Source organism: Platalea leucorodia (genome assembly GCF_965183815.1).
Source record: "Platalea leucorodia genome assembly, chromosome: 5".
In the NCBI taxonomy this organism is placed as follows: Eukaryota; Metazoa; Chordata; class Aves; order Pelecaniformes; family Threskiornithidae; genus Platalea; species Platalea leucorodia.
Window position 1 is genome coordinate 29,516,858 of NC_138827.1, and position 16,291 is coordinate 29,533,148.

Below are 16,291 nucleotides of genomic sequence, written 5' to 3' on the forward strand. Positions count from 1 at the left end.
CGATCAGGAAGCTTACTCTTTAGGTGAAGGTGATATCTGTGAAGGACACTGTTCCCTCACAAATAACCATTGTAACCAGACTCTTTGAAAACGGTTTTGATGATGAAGAAAGATGTTCAGAGAAATTTCAGCACCCCAAGAGATTCTCTAAAATTCTCTGGAACACTTTTATCAGAAATTTTTTTAGTGAGAATCCTAGGAGAGTTCAGAAAATATTCTCTAGTGATACTGTGTTAGACTGGATGACTTGACCAATTGAATACTAAGCTGAGGCTCAGGTCACCTGTGTTCTGCAGGTGAATTTCTTGCTGGATAGCCTACGGAAAGTTATCTTTGTAATCTGTGCCTCTGCATCCCTGTCTGTAGACACGTTCTTTTGGAAAAAATTTGATAGCTATGGATGAATAAGTATAGTATGACATAGCACAAATCATACAGTTTATGCCAGCACCTTTATTTGTGTTGTTTAAGATGCAAATTATACTAGTCTATTGTTATAAATATCTGTGCTTCTCAATTATTTTATATTAGTAAATATGGCCCTATAAAGACTTCTGTCTAGTTGTTCTAAAATAAGTATGACTTAGGTCACTGACTGCTATGTGAAGGACATTTGTGCTTTACAAATACCCAGTTTAACTAGATTATCTCCTCACTTCATCATCAAATCACCATTTTGAGACTCTACAACATGTTCTGTTTTATGGTGATATGCCAGCGTGCATCTGATCTCATCAAATTCTGTTTCTGATGGGGAAATTATCTTATGAAAAATAATATTACTCAATCTTGGTTTTAATTTCTGTATGCTTGGAAAGGAAGAAAATCCTATGTGGTATTTCATCCTGTCAATGCTAATCTTTCTCCTCAGTGCTATATCTCCGAATAGCAGATGTGTGCTTTATTGCAGTGTTGGTCCTCTATAGCACAGCATAATGTTTTGGCAGGAGCAAACAATTTATTGTATTAGAGTCAAATACAATCAAATGTTCCTTTTCCTATGAAGCATGGTCAGATATTGATATTGCATTAGCTAACATTTTAACATAGGAGAGGCTTAATAAGATACAGTATTACTCTCTCTAAGCTGTTTAATTAAACTAAACAGTCACTGTGTATTGTACATTGGTTTTCTGCCAAGGGAAAGTAAATCTGTATCATATTAGTTTCACATACCGAATGATGTTTTCCCCTCATCAGAGACTCTTTAGAAGAGCTGACACTGCTGTCACATGAACTGCATAATACAAACTGTGTTTCTGTTACATTGGAGTGTCTCGTAGCTCAGTATTCTCCAGTAGCCTGAGCAAGCTTTATGTGCAGATGAGACATGTGGCCGGAGAGCTACATGTTGTATTTTACTGGCCAGGTCCCTATTTGCCACTGAGGGGTACAGGGCTAAGCATCATAATCCTTGTCCTGCTAACAGGACTCTTCTCCATCCCCCTGTTGGGACAAAGAGATCTGAACTGTAACCCTCTGGTCACAAGGAAGGTTCTTACTGGCCCCATGGTGGCCAGGTGACAGGGGTGGATTTGTCACTGTCTAGTCACAGAGCACCATTTGTTCAGGACTAGAAGTTGCAAGAGTTTGGGGAAACTCTGGGTAATCCAGTGGCATCTGCTTTGGTAGCACTTCTCAGTACTGGATTTTGCCTTCTCACTGCTGTCAATGGCACTGTACATGGTGATCAAAGTGAACATTCACTCTTTGCCACTGATGGCAGGGGAATTATCACTTATATATGATGTGAGGAAAAAGATGTGTCCCTGGACTGGAGACTTGAGCAGTGTTTTCTTACAGAGCCTCCTGACACTGAATTGCCAATCTAGGAAGGGTATGGGGAGAGCAGGCACTTTTGTGTTAGTGGGTCCTGGTGTTTTCTTTTGAAGCAAGAGTTGATGCAGAATCACGTGGGAAGCTACAAGCTGGGAGGAATTCAAGGCACTTGTTTTGGGGAGCTGTTCTGTTGAATTACTACTACAAAGCAGAGTAAGACAAAAACATTGGCGGTATTTCTCCTTATAAAACAAAATAAACTGCACAGGAAATACTGAAGTCTTATTTACACGATTTTGAGCCTGTCTTTCCTGGCAGAAGGGTACATCTGCATATTGTGATGCAGAACTGTGCAGAGATGGCAAAGCTATGCCCGAACAATCATGCTGTAGAACTGGAAGGTGCACATTTTTATCAGTGGCACTAAGCCCTGTATTAAAGTGAAGGGTAATGCTTTGGCTTTATTTTGCACAGTGACCTGTGCTGCATAAATGTTCCAGCCTTCTCAGAACAGGTAAAGAAATGTCTATCATGGTCCTGTTTTTCATCTCACATGCACCCGCAAAGAGGCATGAATGGTTGGATGCATCAAAGCAATGCCTTTAACATGGCTCTCTGATGCTGGCACCATGGTTAGATTCAAGGTTGGCAGTATTGGATTTATGGGAGGCTTCACCTACGTAACAGAGTTATGATTTATTTCATGCTGAATGTTATCTTGTTGTTTTTCCTCAACAGAAGATTAACCTGGAGTTCTATATTGACATCCATGCCCACTCCACCATGATGAATGGCTTCATGTATGGGAACATCTTTGAAGATGAGGAAAGATTTCAGCGACAGGCTGTTTTTCCCAAGCTACTCTGTCAGAATGCTGAAGACTTCTCTTATGTAAGCAATGTTTCTCTTAATTAATTTTTTCCTAATTTATTTTTTAATGATAAATGTCTGTCTTAATTGGATTGTGTGAATTTTATTTTAATATGAATAGAAGGCTACTTAAAATTTTTGTCATTATGAGCTACCATCGTCCCTCTTATACTTAGCATATCCAAAAGCGGTAAGTTGTGATCTTATTTATTGTCATTAGACACATGAACAGAAGCAGGTTCTTCATCTTCCATATTGTAACCTTTGGCTCTGAATTATTGGAACACTTAATTTTTATCAGAAGACCTTTTGTCTTTTGATCAACTGGATCAGCTTTATTTTTTCATTTTTTATATTATATTATATTGGCTTTTTTTTTCTACTTGTACACTTTAAATAATAGTATAATAGCAAATAGAAGTAAAAATAATGAACTTGAAATAAAAGGTTAGATAATTTTCTGTTGAAAGTTGTGACAAAGGCAATGCATGCTTTTGGAATTCTTTGATATTACCATGGAAAACTGTTCTGCAAGAAAATCTGCAATTGCTCAATACATGTCTTGTAACTTGGAAGAAAGTATGTGTGTAGGTATCTCTGGATACTGGAAATAAATGGTAAACTCCTATAAATGAGTTGGAAAGTGGCATATGTTTTTAGAGCAAGTTTCAACTAGAGTAGAACAGATCCTTAGCATACATTGGTTGCAGTAGCTCTGCAGAAGTCAATAGATTTAAGACTCTGGTCCAGCGTGTAGCAACTTTGTGTCCAAGTATGACATCCTGGCCCTTTCCATAGCCTCTTTTGTGCATCAGTTTTCCTTGAAAGCTGTGTAAGCACAACATACAATGCCCAAGCCTGCCTGCAACTGCTTGTTTACTTCTCCAGGCCCACCTTAGACACCTGTAGAGCTGCCAGCTAAGCTACTTCTATACAGCTATCCCTTGCTCTGTTTCAATCTATGCACTTCAGGTTTGCTTAAGTGGGCAGTCTTTCAAGTAAGAGGTTTTTGGTGTTCCATTTTGCTTTGACTGGGATAAGGAATATTCAGAAACGTATCTCAGCCAAGGCAGTGGGAACTTTCAGCCATGAGCTGTGAGGAGGGAAGGCAGCAGATGACATTTGGCAGCTATATAATGGAGACAGGCTCAATTAAAAATTACTTTGGAATCCTGCACCAAGCAGAGAAGAACAGAAAAACCTACTGTTTGGACCCTGATTTTGTGTCTGTTATGTCCTTAACCCTCTTTGTTACCTACCATATGTTTTCCCAGTCTCTGCTGTCCCCTTTTTGCTCATACTTCATCCTCCTGGTACTGAGAGATAAACCTGGGTCTCCTCTCAAAGATGGGGACAGCTGGGGCATGGTGCCTGCCTCCTCTGCAGTGCCATCCCAACCAGCTTGTGGCAGAGCTGGTGGGTGGAACAGGATAGGGACCCCGTAGCATTCCATCTGTTTAGCTCTAGAGAAACAAAATCTAAAAACAGATACAAAAGCAGATGAGTCTGCACAGCAAACGAAACTGTGATTGGAAAAAAGGCCATTTTCATCATGACAAGAATGCTAGCCTAAAGCTTTCTCATCAAGATGCAGTAGAGAATTTTTTTGTCTTCTGTTTGTGCATATTGCACTGTGGAGTTTGAGTGGGAAGTGAGTAGAGAAATGGAGTTGTGCCATTGTTTTCTTGACAGATCTGTTCTAGCAAATGGAAGGAGGAATTGAAACCTCCTGATTCCTGTCTGTTTCTCTATTCTATGGTAGTTTGTTTTATGCAAGAGTGGGAAAAAGTTTGGATCAGTCTCTGACTTTCCTAAGGCTAGGCAGAAGATATCCTTTCCTCTGTCTTCTCTGTTCCCAGGATGGGGGCCTCTAGTAGACCAAACATATTTCCCTTTTCTTCTTGGGATCAGCAGTGGCAGCTGGCCTGGTAATGCCTGGGCGGGTGTGTGGCTGCTGCTGCTTCCTCTCTTGCCTCCTAGTATTGTTTAACCATTGTCAGTTTTGTTTAACCATTGTCTGTATGTTTTGGGGGTTCGGGGGACTGCTGCAGTGTGAAGCTTTCTGCAGTCAGCCACTGCAAGGGTTTCTCAGAAAACTGTCCAGAGTCCAGAAGACCAAATCCATACTAAATGAGGAGGGACAGCAGCTGCATCTGTTCCCAGCTGTTTGGAGCCTGGGGAAGAGGGAGTTGGGTTCAAGGAACAGCCTGTTCTTGTCCGAGAAGACCTCAGTGATTGAATTTCTTACCTGCACCTCGTTGTTTCAAAACCACACTATAGATAAGGGGGCATTCACATATCATAGCAATGAAAACCTGCAACTGATAAGAGTTTAGAAATTTTGTGCTCGAGTGTGGGATTTCTTTCTGTTCCTGTGGGAGATTAAGTGTTCCTCTTAGCGCAAGCCTCGGTTGACAAAGGGAAAATCTTTGAGAAAATGACGTAGGAAATAGAAGCCAATAACTAAATAAACAGCACAGTCTCTCACCTTTGACTCTCAATCTCTTTTCCGTAGAAGCTGGCAATCGGATATGTATGTTGGCATCCAGTGCACCACAGTTTGACCTAGGTGCTGCTGGCACTCAGTACATTGGGCTTTCCACTCACATCCTACTGGTCTCTTGAGACCGGAAGCTTTTCCCCTGCTATCCATCCAAGCCATTCTTCTCAGGGCAGCTAAGGGGATAGAAGTGTTGGAAAAGCAGACAGCCACAAAGTGTCCAACGTGTGTGAAGCAAGAGGAGTGAATATTACTGCTGTCTCCAAGTGGGAAAGTCTCTGTTCTCTTGTTTTCAGCTAAAGCCATGTGGGTTACGTGACTGGTTGGAAATATCAGGGGTGAAGTTTGCTGCTGGAAAGAGAGGAAAGGAATCCAGAGCTTCCTGCATTTAAAAAGGGGGGGGAAAAACTGTTGAAGATTAAAAATAGTGTATGTAAATATGCCCTATTGACTGCTCAAAGGGAAGGGGGGTAGTGCATCGTTAACATTACCAGGCTGGTGTTTGAAAGTGTGGGAATGGACCACTGTTGTTACTAATTAATTTTCCAAAGCTTCAGGAGGTCTCATTTACATTGTATGCTGCTGCGGCCATTTGTTGGGATTATAATACTTCAACAGCAGCACTTCAAGTGAAAACTGGCGGCTGCATGAAGTGTTGTCCATAATTGACTAGCTCCATGTCTTCACACAGCACAGAGACAATGTTCCATTATGTTATCCATTGACAGTATCATTGAAAAGATTACTCTCCTTAAAGCATCTGTCAACCTTGATTGATTTACAAGGGACAAAGAACTGAAAAGGTTTGAAGTGCGGGTACAATTTTTGCCACCGTTTAGCATACATAATGGTTCTCCTTTGATGTCAAAAGCTCATCTTCTGTTAATAATGCAGAGGGCTTTTGAATGCAGGCTACTTGTATGGAGTTCCACACTAATAACCTACTTGCTGTGAAATGGGATTCACTTTGGAGAAGCAGTCATTTGTCTGGGTTTTACATGTTCGGAATGAATCCTGACTCAAAGGGATTTCTTTCAGTGCTCTGCATGATTGCAGCTGAGCCCAACACGGGTTAGGGAAAGCAGACAAATCCTAGCCTGCTCCTCCAGCCGAGAATCTGGCAGAAATCACGCAGCCAGATGCAAAGGAGCATGAACAACAAGCCTAAGATGATGCGATCAAATGCCTTGTGCCGTTTTGTCTGGCAACCTTCTATTAATATACTTTAGAGTGCATTTCATGCCTGGACTGCTTTCTTCACCTGTCATTTCCAATAGGCCTTTTTATTTAAATGACAGCATCCAAGGGAGATTGGTGATTAGAGTAGGGGATGGATAGGGGATTTGTGCCTGCATGCCTGTTGTAGGACCAAAGGCAAGTCACCCAATGTCTCTGTACCCTATCTGTTGAGCAGAACACTTAACCTCACAGTACTGTGGAAGGCTGACTGCGGTTTGTAGGTAAAAATTGTGAAAGGAACCAGAAATTCTTCATTTGTACATGCCTTCAGAAACAGAGGCCTGCCTTTCATTTAGCTGTCAGCACATGAAGAGGAAAGTGAAAGAAGAGCTAGGAAGTTTTGCTCCCAAATAAATACATGAGACATTCTTGGGCAGCTGTCTGGGGTAAAAGGACAAATTCTGTAAGGAAAACATTTTATATTTTCAAGGTTTAAGAAGGGTATTTTTAAACATTGGGGAGTAAATATAATCTGTATGAAAGCTCTAACAGTGAGAGCTGACAAACTCTTTTGAAAGGCTGACTCATTGGGGTTTAGGAGCAGCTGTTGACACCATGTCTGAGTGCATTACACATCAGCCATGGCTAGGAGTTGTTGCAGTATTTGGAGGGGTGTTCTTCATTTGACCTTTCTTGTTCTGGAGAGTGGATTAGTCATAACGACCAGACACAAGCACTTGAGCATTTCAAGAACCTGCTAGTCTTAGGGGTGGCTAATTTTGACCTTTGTGACAGTATGAGAGGAGACCATCTGTTCTCTCTGGTTCATTTAAAAGAAACAACCGCGGCCATTCTTGGATGGCTTTATCACTTCATAAAGATTGCTTTTCTCTGCAGTTAAAGGAAAAAGACTAGCCAGAGGTACTTGGCTTAATCTTATTGTTTTGTTTTTTTTTTCCTTTGAACTCCAAACTGGTGGTACTTGGGATACTTTTGAGTTCTCATTTCATTTTCTTGTATTCAACCTCCCAGCAGAGCACCTTCCTTAGAAATACTGTTTGTCATCCTTTGTGTGCCATGGTTAGCCAAAGACCCTGATAAAAAACTTGGGGTCCCGTTATGTTGGGCACTGGGTAACTACTGAGAAAGTCCACAACCCCAAGAGCTTCCAGTCATGTTGGGAAAGAGGCAGAGAGTGGGTGGCAAGTGACTTGCTTGAGGAAATCAGAGAAACCCAGGTCTCCAAAGTGCCACTTTGTTTTCTTTGTCAGCAGTTCCCTATGTTTTATACCACACTGCGTACTGAACAGTGAAGTCTCTGAACCCACCCAGTTTCCTTTAGGGAAACATGTTGTTAACCCCAGTGCCATAATGCTGTGACCTAAAACATATTTTTGAGACTATCATTGTCTCAGAAATATGAGAAAATTCAGATATGGAATGATTTGCCCTAGTACTTGTTGTTGTGTTTTTTTGTTTGTTTTGCCTTTTTTAGCCTGGATATCTACAGTTGAGCAACCAAGGAAAATATTTTAGTCTATCGATATTTTCTATTGTTTTCCTTTTATCCACATACTCCAGGTCTGTTCTTCTTATTTCCACAGCACCGCCCTCATCCATCCAAGCTTTCTTAGGGAAGATGTGTTCCTTCCAGCAAACCTCCTCCCATCTACCTATGGCAGTCTTGTTGGGCTGTTATCACTTACCCTGGCTGGACATCTCCCTCTTAGTCTTGTGATCCCTGTCACTTATCCCAGTGTGTTTTGGGCCATGTCTGAAGGAAGTGCTGGCACAAGTGCCTGAGGGAATAATAACAGCTCATGAACATTGAATGAGCAAATCCCAATAATCTGTTCCAAAATAAAGAACCAGTTTGTGTTGCATGTGGCTGGGCAGCAAGCAAATTGCTCAGACCTAGAATTCATCTTGAAGTAAAATCCTCACTCACTTGCACCACTGTCTCTTAAATGCCTCTCTGCTGTTTTGGCAAAAAAGACCCTTGTCCCAGAAAGGCAAAAGCTGTTGCATTCAGGTAGGTTTTGTTAACATCGTGCAAGCTTAACAGATCTACTCAGAAATCTCTTAAAACCTGAGCACAACAAATGATCCTAACTTCTTTTTTGTTGTCTTGTACCAAGGCATTTCCAGGAAGACAAATACAGCTATTACATGCTTTAGCACCCCTCTGAGATGCATTTCTGCTCGCTGCTCCTTGGACATGTTGCTCCATAAGTTCATTTATTTATTTATTTATTTTTCCTGGAGGATGGGTGAGGGGAGAGAGAAAACATGTTTCTGGTGGCACAGGGAACAGATTGTAAAGCCTGTGCTTCTAAGCATAGGTTTTGGTCTCACAAGAACTGTGCCCTCTGGAGAGTTGTGGCTAAATGAAACTGCTCCATTACATCGTGCTGAACCAGTCCACCCCTCTTTTTATACAGAGGGTTGAATTAATTTGTATTGCAAAGAAAAGGAAAAGGAGGGGGGAAAAAGTGCTTGAGTAAATGGATTTTCTTTCAGTGCCTTCTTGCTGTGTTGTTTGTGCATATAGGAGTTGACAGTCCATTCTCCATCCCCACACAGGTAGAAGTTTTGAATATCCACAGAAGAAACAAGTTTTCATAGTAATTTTATGGTGTATTTTCAAGGACCATCATTACTCTTGCCTAATGTCAACAAGCTCGGAGCAGGTGACAGCCTCCCAGAGTAGCACACATGAAAGGAGCTCCTTTACATTCAAACACAAACTCTCTCTCTTGCAGGGTGCTGCAAATTTCACTTGGCTGGGACAAACTGTGCTGTAAAGGAGGGGTAGGAAGTTGGTTAAGAACTGGACACCCATCCCCCTCCCAGGATCTCTTTCTGGGTATTACCTCTTTAACTGTGTGATATTTTAACATATGTAGAATACAAGGCTTGTCAGAGACCTGTTCCAGGGCAGTAAGAGAGCCCAGGAGGAGTTTGAGCAGTGGGCTGTATTGGGTTGCTCTGGGAGCAGTGTACAGCATGCCGCCCCTCCTTAGAAGGCGTTGTAATCTCCTGATTTAGACCTACAAGTCAGTGCAACATCTCTTTGCCACAGAGCAAACCACTTTTTCTGCAGAATATTCAAAGCAGCTGCATGCATGGTGGTTGTATTTTCCCTTCTGCTTCTCATTGTCCTAAGTTTCTGTCATTTGTATAAATGATTATGAAAGCACTCCCAGGAGATCGCACACACGCTCATAAAACTATTGTAAAGAGAAGTATTGCAGGCTATTGCTAGAGGCTATTTTATTGTATATTTTGAGGAAATGTCTCGTTTTCTACTGACAAATAGGGAAACTGAGAACTCCAGAGACACAAGTTATTTTCTAAACGGTGTGATTATTCTGTAGAGCTTAGACTAGGAAATGCCAGCTTTGGCATCTTTGGGGAAGGATGTTGTCTGAGAAGCAGAGATTGCTATTAGTAAAAAACAGGGAGGAAAAAGCAGATATTTTCTTCATTATTACCCTGAAGCATTTGCAGATCCCTTATTTGTGCATATCAGTGGTCACAGCTTGGGCTGGCTCTTTAAAGGGAGATAAGTTCCAGACTAATTCTCTGGTTTATGGGTGATAGGTTTGTGCATATGTTAATGGTTGAGTAGGTGACATTGTCATGTGTGGCTAAGTGCATTTCTGGTGACAGGGAGAAGCAGACTCACTGAAGAAGGAGCTGAGAGGACCTGAGGAAGTATGTTTTGGGAGACAGCACACTCTGTGTCTGTGGTGCGCGTGTTTGGGGTGGCAGAATCTAGTGGCAAGAGGAGCTCTGACTGAGGTTTGCTTAGAGGATGGGGTGAAATCTGCCTCCTTCGCTTGCCTTTTCTGAGTAACTTGTTACAGGCTGATCAACTCTGTAGCGGAGTCCTTGACTGACTTTGTGAAGGTCCCAGGTAAGGCCATCGCCACCATGCTTTGTTTGGATGCAGGGTGTTGTTTAAGAAGCTCTCCCAGAAAAGCTGCTTGTTTTGGCTTGGATTCTAGTTGCATTAGCTGCTATGGTGAAGCCAGTGAACTCAATAAGCATCTTCAGTGCTGTAGCACTCGGGGAGGTGGGACCTGTGAGTACAACCAGTTTCAGTGCATGTGAGGATGAATTCTGGGGAATGTGAAACACAGTCCAAATCCCTGCACTGGTGCTGCCAGTGTAACTGGTACAAGGTGCAGAGACAGGCAGCAGGCTGCAGAGACCTTCATCAGTCCTGGAGCTGTACGGCAGAGCACTGTAGAGAGCAGAGCACAGATATTAATGAGCAGTGAAAAGTGCAGCTATTGTAGTTCTCGCAGGTGAACAGCTGAAACCCTGAAGCATGAAACCCAGTTGCTTTTCTAACTACAGAGTTTCCAAAAAGGGAGCTCATTTGGTAGTTTTGGTTTTAAGGCATAAACTGAGAGCTTATAAAGCTCCCTCCTTCCAACCCCTCTGCTAATGACCATGCAAACATGTGTTTTTATCAGCAAACTTAAGCAGGCATGACTGAAAGACACTTGGAAGGGATGGGGAGGGGGAAAGATCTGGTATTCCTTCACTACACATTAAAGGGATAATGAAGCCCCTCAGGGAGCAGATGTGTGTGTGGTGACAAAGTACCTTTAAACTGTTATTTCTCTGAGGAGAACTGCACTTTAAAGCCTGACAATGTGGTGCTAGGCAGGTTGTGTTCATGGTACTCCTACAATGTGATGCTGCCTTTAAGAAAGGATGATTGCTGTCTGCTTTCCGCTGAGCACTAGGAAGAAAGCAAAAAGAGACAGGTAGTAGAATGGTGAAAATCTCTTAGGATTCGAGGCCATTTGGTCTTCAGGTTTCAGTTTCAGGCTTTTCTCTCTCACATTCTTAGGACAGGTCAGACTGTTTCAGATCTCCTCTGCACACCTTTTCTCAGATTTCTGCAAATCAAATTCTAGTTCAGAGAATATTCCTTTGTTAAACCGAAAGTTTGCTGCCCACCTCAGTGTTTCCTACCAGGCACCGAAGTTATGAAACAAAATGCTGTCAACTGCAGAGCTGTCAGTGAGAGTGAGCAAGAGCCCTCTTCACAGGAATATCAGTCTAATCTATCTGTCCCTAAGGGATCTGGAAAATTTCCAAGTAATGGGATCCCTCTGAAATGATACTGAACTTTTCAAAACGTCCTCTTCCCAAATTTCCGTGGTCACAAATGACTTTGAGATGAAATACGTTTTCCTCCTGTGCACCAGAAACACAGCAAAGCTGCAAGGAGAGATGAGTCAGGGAATAATTTTGAGCTCTGTTCCCATTTCATCACATCTCTGCTCCCAGAATCCTTCCTCTTTACCTGCTGCCTCCTTCAGACCAGCTTTCTGCTACCATCTGCCTTTGGGATTTTCTCTTTCTCTCTTTCTCTTTCTCTTTCTCTTTCTCTTTCTCTTTCTCTTTCTCTTTCTCTTTCTCTTTCTCTCTTCTTTCTTTTTTTATTTTTTTTAAATAATCCCATCTACATTTCAGATGCTGGCTGTAGCTTGTTTGTAAAATAAATTGGAAGAAGGCTGACTCATAGCAGCCTCCCAAATGCCATGATTTCCAAGTCTCCAGACCCTGTTGACATGGAGTTGATAGTCTATCACAAAAAACCACTAACACATGTGCTTTCCAGTCTATTAAGAGAGTTAATGGAGCTGGTGAGAGGTGGGTGTCAGGAGAGAGTTAAGTTGGCTTTTGAAGTGAGAAGTTTCCTCAGTGCTTCCAGAGAAGTAAGGAAATAAGTTTTGCTTGTAAGATATCTTGATGGGATACCAGCTGCAAGAATGGCAGGGTCAAAGCAGTGACTGCTGGGTACACCATGGCAGTAATTAGCTCTATCCATATGAGGAAAGTGAGCTGCCACTTGCACCCCTCTTATAGCACCCTGTGTAGGGGCAAACAGAAAAGTCACAATTTGTAATATCGCTATTTACAATCTTCTGTGGCAAAGATTTCAAAGCCAGTGCATTTCTGTGCCCTCTTCCTAACTTTTGCAGACTTCAACAAAGGGTTCTAGAAAATTAGAGAGAGTTATAGCTGACACTGTAAAACTCTTCACCAAGATGGATTTGACATTGTCTGGGCTCCAGTCCATTTCCCAATGGCACATCTATTCTTCCTTGATGACAAGTGTGTCATTCCTTTTTTCTAGAGCACTAACTACTAACTTTTTTATTATCGCTTTTTTGCTACACTGGGGCAGTGAGTTGAGGGCTCATAGAGGTCAGACCTGCTTTAGAAAAAAAGCTTGCTCTTCAGCAGAAAACTGTGGTAAGGTTGTAATTGAGTCCTGATTACACTTGGCTGTTGCTGGTGTGATAGGCGAAGAACATGAAGCAATTTGTATGCATAATTCCAGTTTACCCCAGTAGGTAAAGTGCTTATTGCTCAATTACAGAACGAGCAAAATGTGGGCAGTTTTTCTGGTTTGGGGGTTTGTTTTTTTTAGGAATAGTTACCTCAGTTGTGAAATACAGCTTATTTCCCAAACGAAAATGGCATAGGGTGACCCAGCATAATTTTAATTGTGTTGTAATATGAAACCATTCTCTAATTATGAATCGTCTTAGTGTTTATGTCTGTGCTCTTCTCCAGGGAGGATTTCTAACATGATTCTCTGATTCTTGTGAGCACACAGTTGAACATACTACATCCTTTTGTAAAACACTTCCTGGACTTACATCATCTGTTTATATCGGCAAATGGAAGATCTCTTTATTCTGAGTTTCATGCGGATATGCTGTGAGGACAAATGATCTGGGAAGCATTCATGTTGCACACTAGAGCGCAAGTTTTTGAAGAGATATGCAGTTTGCTACTTCCGTCCATGGGTGCATAAACAATCAGTTGTGTTGCAGTAGACGTGAACAGCTGGTAAAATCTGTCTGTTGGATTTCAGGAGCCCCCTAGACCTCACTACATCAGAAACTCATCTTTCTCAATCTGTCAAAGCCTGTGACCAGATTTCTGGCTGGTTGATTATTTCTCTTCTAATTACTTTCTGAGTCATTTGTACCTTATAGTTTCCATTCTTGCTGGGCTGGAGAAATGCCTTAGGATTGATCATAAGTGATGTGCAGTCCATACCCTGGTTCCCATGCTAGGAGCCTGGCAAGATCTGACTTGCACTGTCGTCATACCTTGATCCTTTTTCTCCCTGATGTGTTGAGCAATTTCAGAAGATGACGAAGATTGATTCCCCAACAACTCCTGTATGAGAAAGTACCCTTTTGTACCCTGTCCCTTTGCCCTGCCATCAGTGAAAGGTAGAACTGAAGCTCCCATCCATAACTGACTGGACACTTAAGCCTGCCTGACATTTCAGCCCTTTTTGGCATCTCTTCTTCTGGACCCAGATTTACTGGGTTTTGCTTCCAATTTTTCCTTTTGTGCAACCTGACGTTTTCTGATGCTGTAGCAAGACAAGTCCCCTGTGAAGCCACACATCCACTGAGGAGGAGGTCCCACCAGTGGAAGTTCCCACCAAGCAGAACCGCTCAGATTCCAAGTCCATCAGGACACCAAAGGGTCCCTCTTTGTCTTTTGGAGCCCGTCCTGTGATAGGTTGATACAGGCATGCAGAGGCAACCAGTGAACTGCCTGACCTTATTTTGTGAACATGGACTGCTCAGGGCATTCATTCTAGTAGTTGTTAGCAGGATGATGGAGCAGTGCTGAGAAACCAAGAGTACCCCTCAGCCATATGGGAGCTGCCTAAGCTGTTGAGCTTGTAAGCTAGCTACCAGGGTGTTGAATTCACTGCGGAGAGACACTATGTGGTAGAGAGCGTCCTTACCAGCCAAGAGACAAGACTGCCCTGCAGACAGGGGTTCTGACACATTGAGAGGTCTGACCAAGGGCCAAGATTTTTTTTTTTTCTGCTTTGAGACCACTCCAGAAAGAATTCATATGCATTTTTTTTTCTTATTTCCTTCCACACATTCCTTGTCTGCTGCAATGTCTGAATAAGGTCCAATTGGTTTACAAATTTCTTTGTGCTAACTGGCTGTTTGCTGTCATCCCCAATGGGGAAACTGGTCATACAGAACGTATGCAGCACAGCATGGGGAGGAAGAATGAAATCTGGTAGGAAGATCTGGGGAAGTTGCGACTAATGCCAGAGATGTAGATAGAGGGTCAGCATACCTTGAGGCTCCCAAGCGTGTGTGAAATCCAGGTGTAGTTTTCTGGTGGGTCTCTTCCCACCAGAAAGTGGGAGAATCCTTCACTCTTCCTGCTCTGCTCTTTTAACACTATATTCTTGTTGCTTGGCTCCTCCTAATCCTGTAGACAGCTATTTGTTCACTAAATTTTCTCTCACAAGCTGGGAAGCAGAGTCCTTCTGTGAGCTTTAATGTATCTGTGTGTTTTAATAACAAATTACTGTTGATTTTATACAAATATCCCTATCTAAGAACTTCAAAGTCTTTGGTGTTTCCCCCCACCCTCCAGACTTTGTACTTTTTGCAGTTGCTGTTGTTGACATTCCCATGCGATTCAGCCTCGGAGAAATAAATATTTGGTTAGCTGTTCTCCTGCTGTGCCTGCTCAGTGCATTTGCTTAATGATGACTTCAGTTCAGCTTTGCAAGGGTTTTAGGGCAATAGATTCTCCCAGAAAAACAAGAGACTCATTTGCGGACAACCTTACCTGTGCTCTTTCCCGTCTCTTGCCCCCGCCCTTTTTCCCCAGATAAGAGTTTGATAAAATAAATGTGCATACAAAAGGCTTTTTCTTTGCCATGATAATGCATGGCTTTTCATAGCCTTTGTTTCAGCATTATCTGTTGCTAAGATCAGTTCTGGTGAGGAGTCAAAGTTTTGCCTGTTTATTTCTCCACTCCATTTATCTTGACTTGAAACACTGAGTAGAATGTTGGACTCAAGCAAGTACCTGCTGCCCGCCCTTGTCATTAGTTGAATTTTCTTGAATCTGTAATTTTCTTCTTTTCATCTAAAACATCAAATCACATTCTGGCTTATAACATTTGCTCTACGGCCAAGCCCAAGCCACTGTTTCAAAACCTGCATGTGTTCATATTTGAGGGGTTTATGTTATGTTTTCTCAACTTTAACCTTCTTGAGTCAAATCGGAGAGAGATTTTACTTTCTACTCAAGACATCAAATTGGTCTATGCCATCATATTTTTTTCAAAATAAGGACAAAGTTAACCTCCAAAATCTACATTTATGCACCTAAATGAAGGTTCAGCTTTTTTTATTCCTGGAAGTGCGGCACTAACTGGCAAAGAAATGAATGGGTGATTTTATTAATGCCATTGCCATTTCAAGTAATTTTGCACAGCTGAAAGTGGAATGCTTCTATTAAAAAACAAACAAACAAACAAAAAACCCCAACAAACCCTAAAAAATCCTCCCCCCCCCCCCCCCCCATCCCTCTCTGGAAAAACTCTGGAAAGATCCAAATTTTGTTTTCTTTTTTTGTCCATTTACAAAACCTTCTTCAAATTATTTAAACTACTTATGCTTCACTTCTGAAATATGGCAAGTTTAATTTTGCCAACAACTAGATCCAACTTCTGAGCTATTTTCTGCCAGAAAGCAAAAATCACTTCAGTGAAGTAATACATCAGACTCTCTCTTCATCTATTTCCAGCTGATGAGGTTTCAGCTTATAGCAGAGATTGTTTTTTATTAGGCCCTGAGTACATGACCTGGCACTTGTGAAGCTGAGTTTCATCTGACTACTACTATCACTCCAGTCCTCATCCCACTGCTTTTTTTTTTTTTTGTGTGATATTCAGAGCCTCCTCCATAATGATGATTCATTCCACAGTGTGTCATCAGCAAATTTTGTTGGCATGGTCCTCCTTTACCGTGCCAAGAACTGTGATGAAAATATTATGTAAGATTTATCTCAAGAATCATCTATGAGGAATTCAACTCGTAACCTTCCTCTAGACTGACTGAAATCATGGGAAACAGAGCTGAA

The 16,291-nt window shown here is 41.9% G+C and overlaps 1 protein-coding gene across 1 annotated transcript in view; it reads left to right on the top strand.

Annotated features, from left to right (window-relative positions):
* LOC309590531 (BEN domain-containing protein 5) overlaps positions 1-16,291 on the top strand; it is a gene marked incomplete at both ends in the record, with an annotated part of 962,813 nt that overhangs the window by 855,408 nt on the left and 91,114 nt on the right. The window contains one exon of the mRNA XM_082311814.1: positions 2,518-2,670. Within this exon, the coding sequence (XP_082167940.1) occupies positions 2,518-2,670 (153 nt within the window). The remainder of the gene's footprint in view (positions 1-2,517; positions 2,671-16,291) is intronic.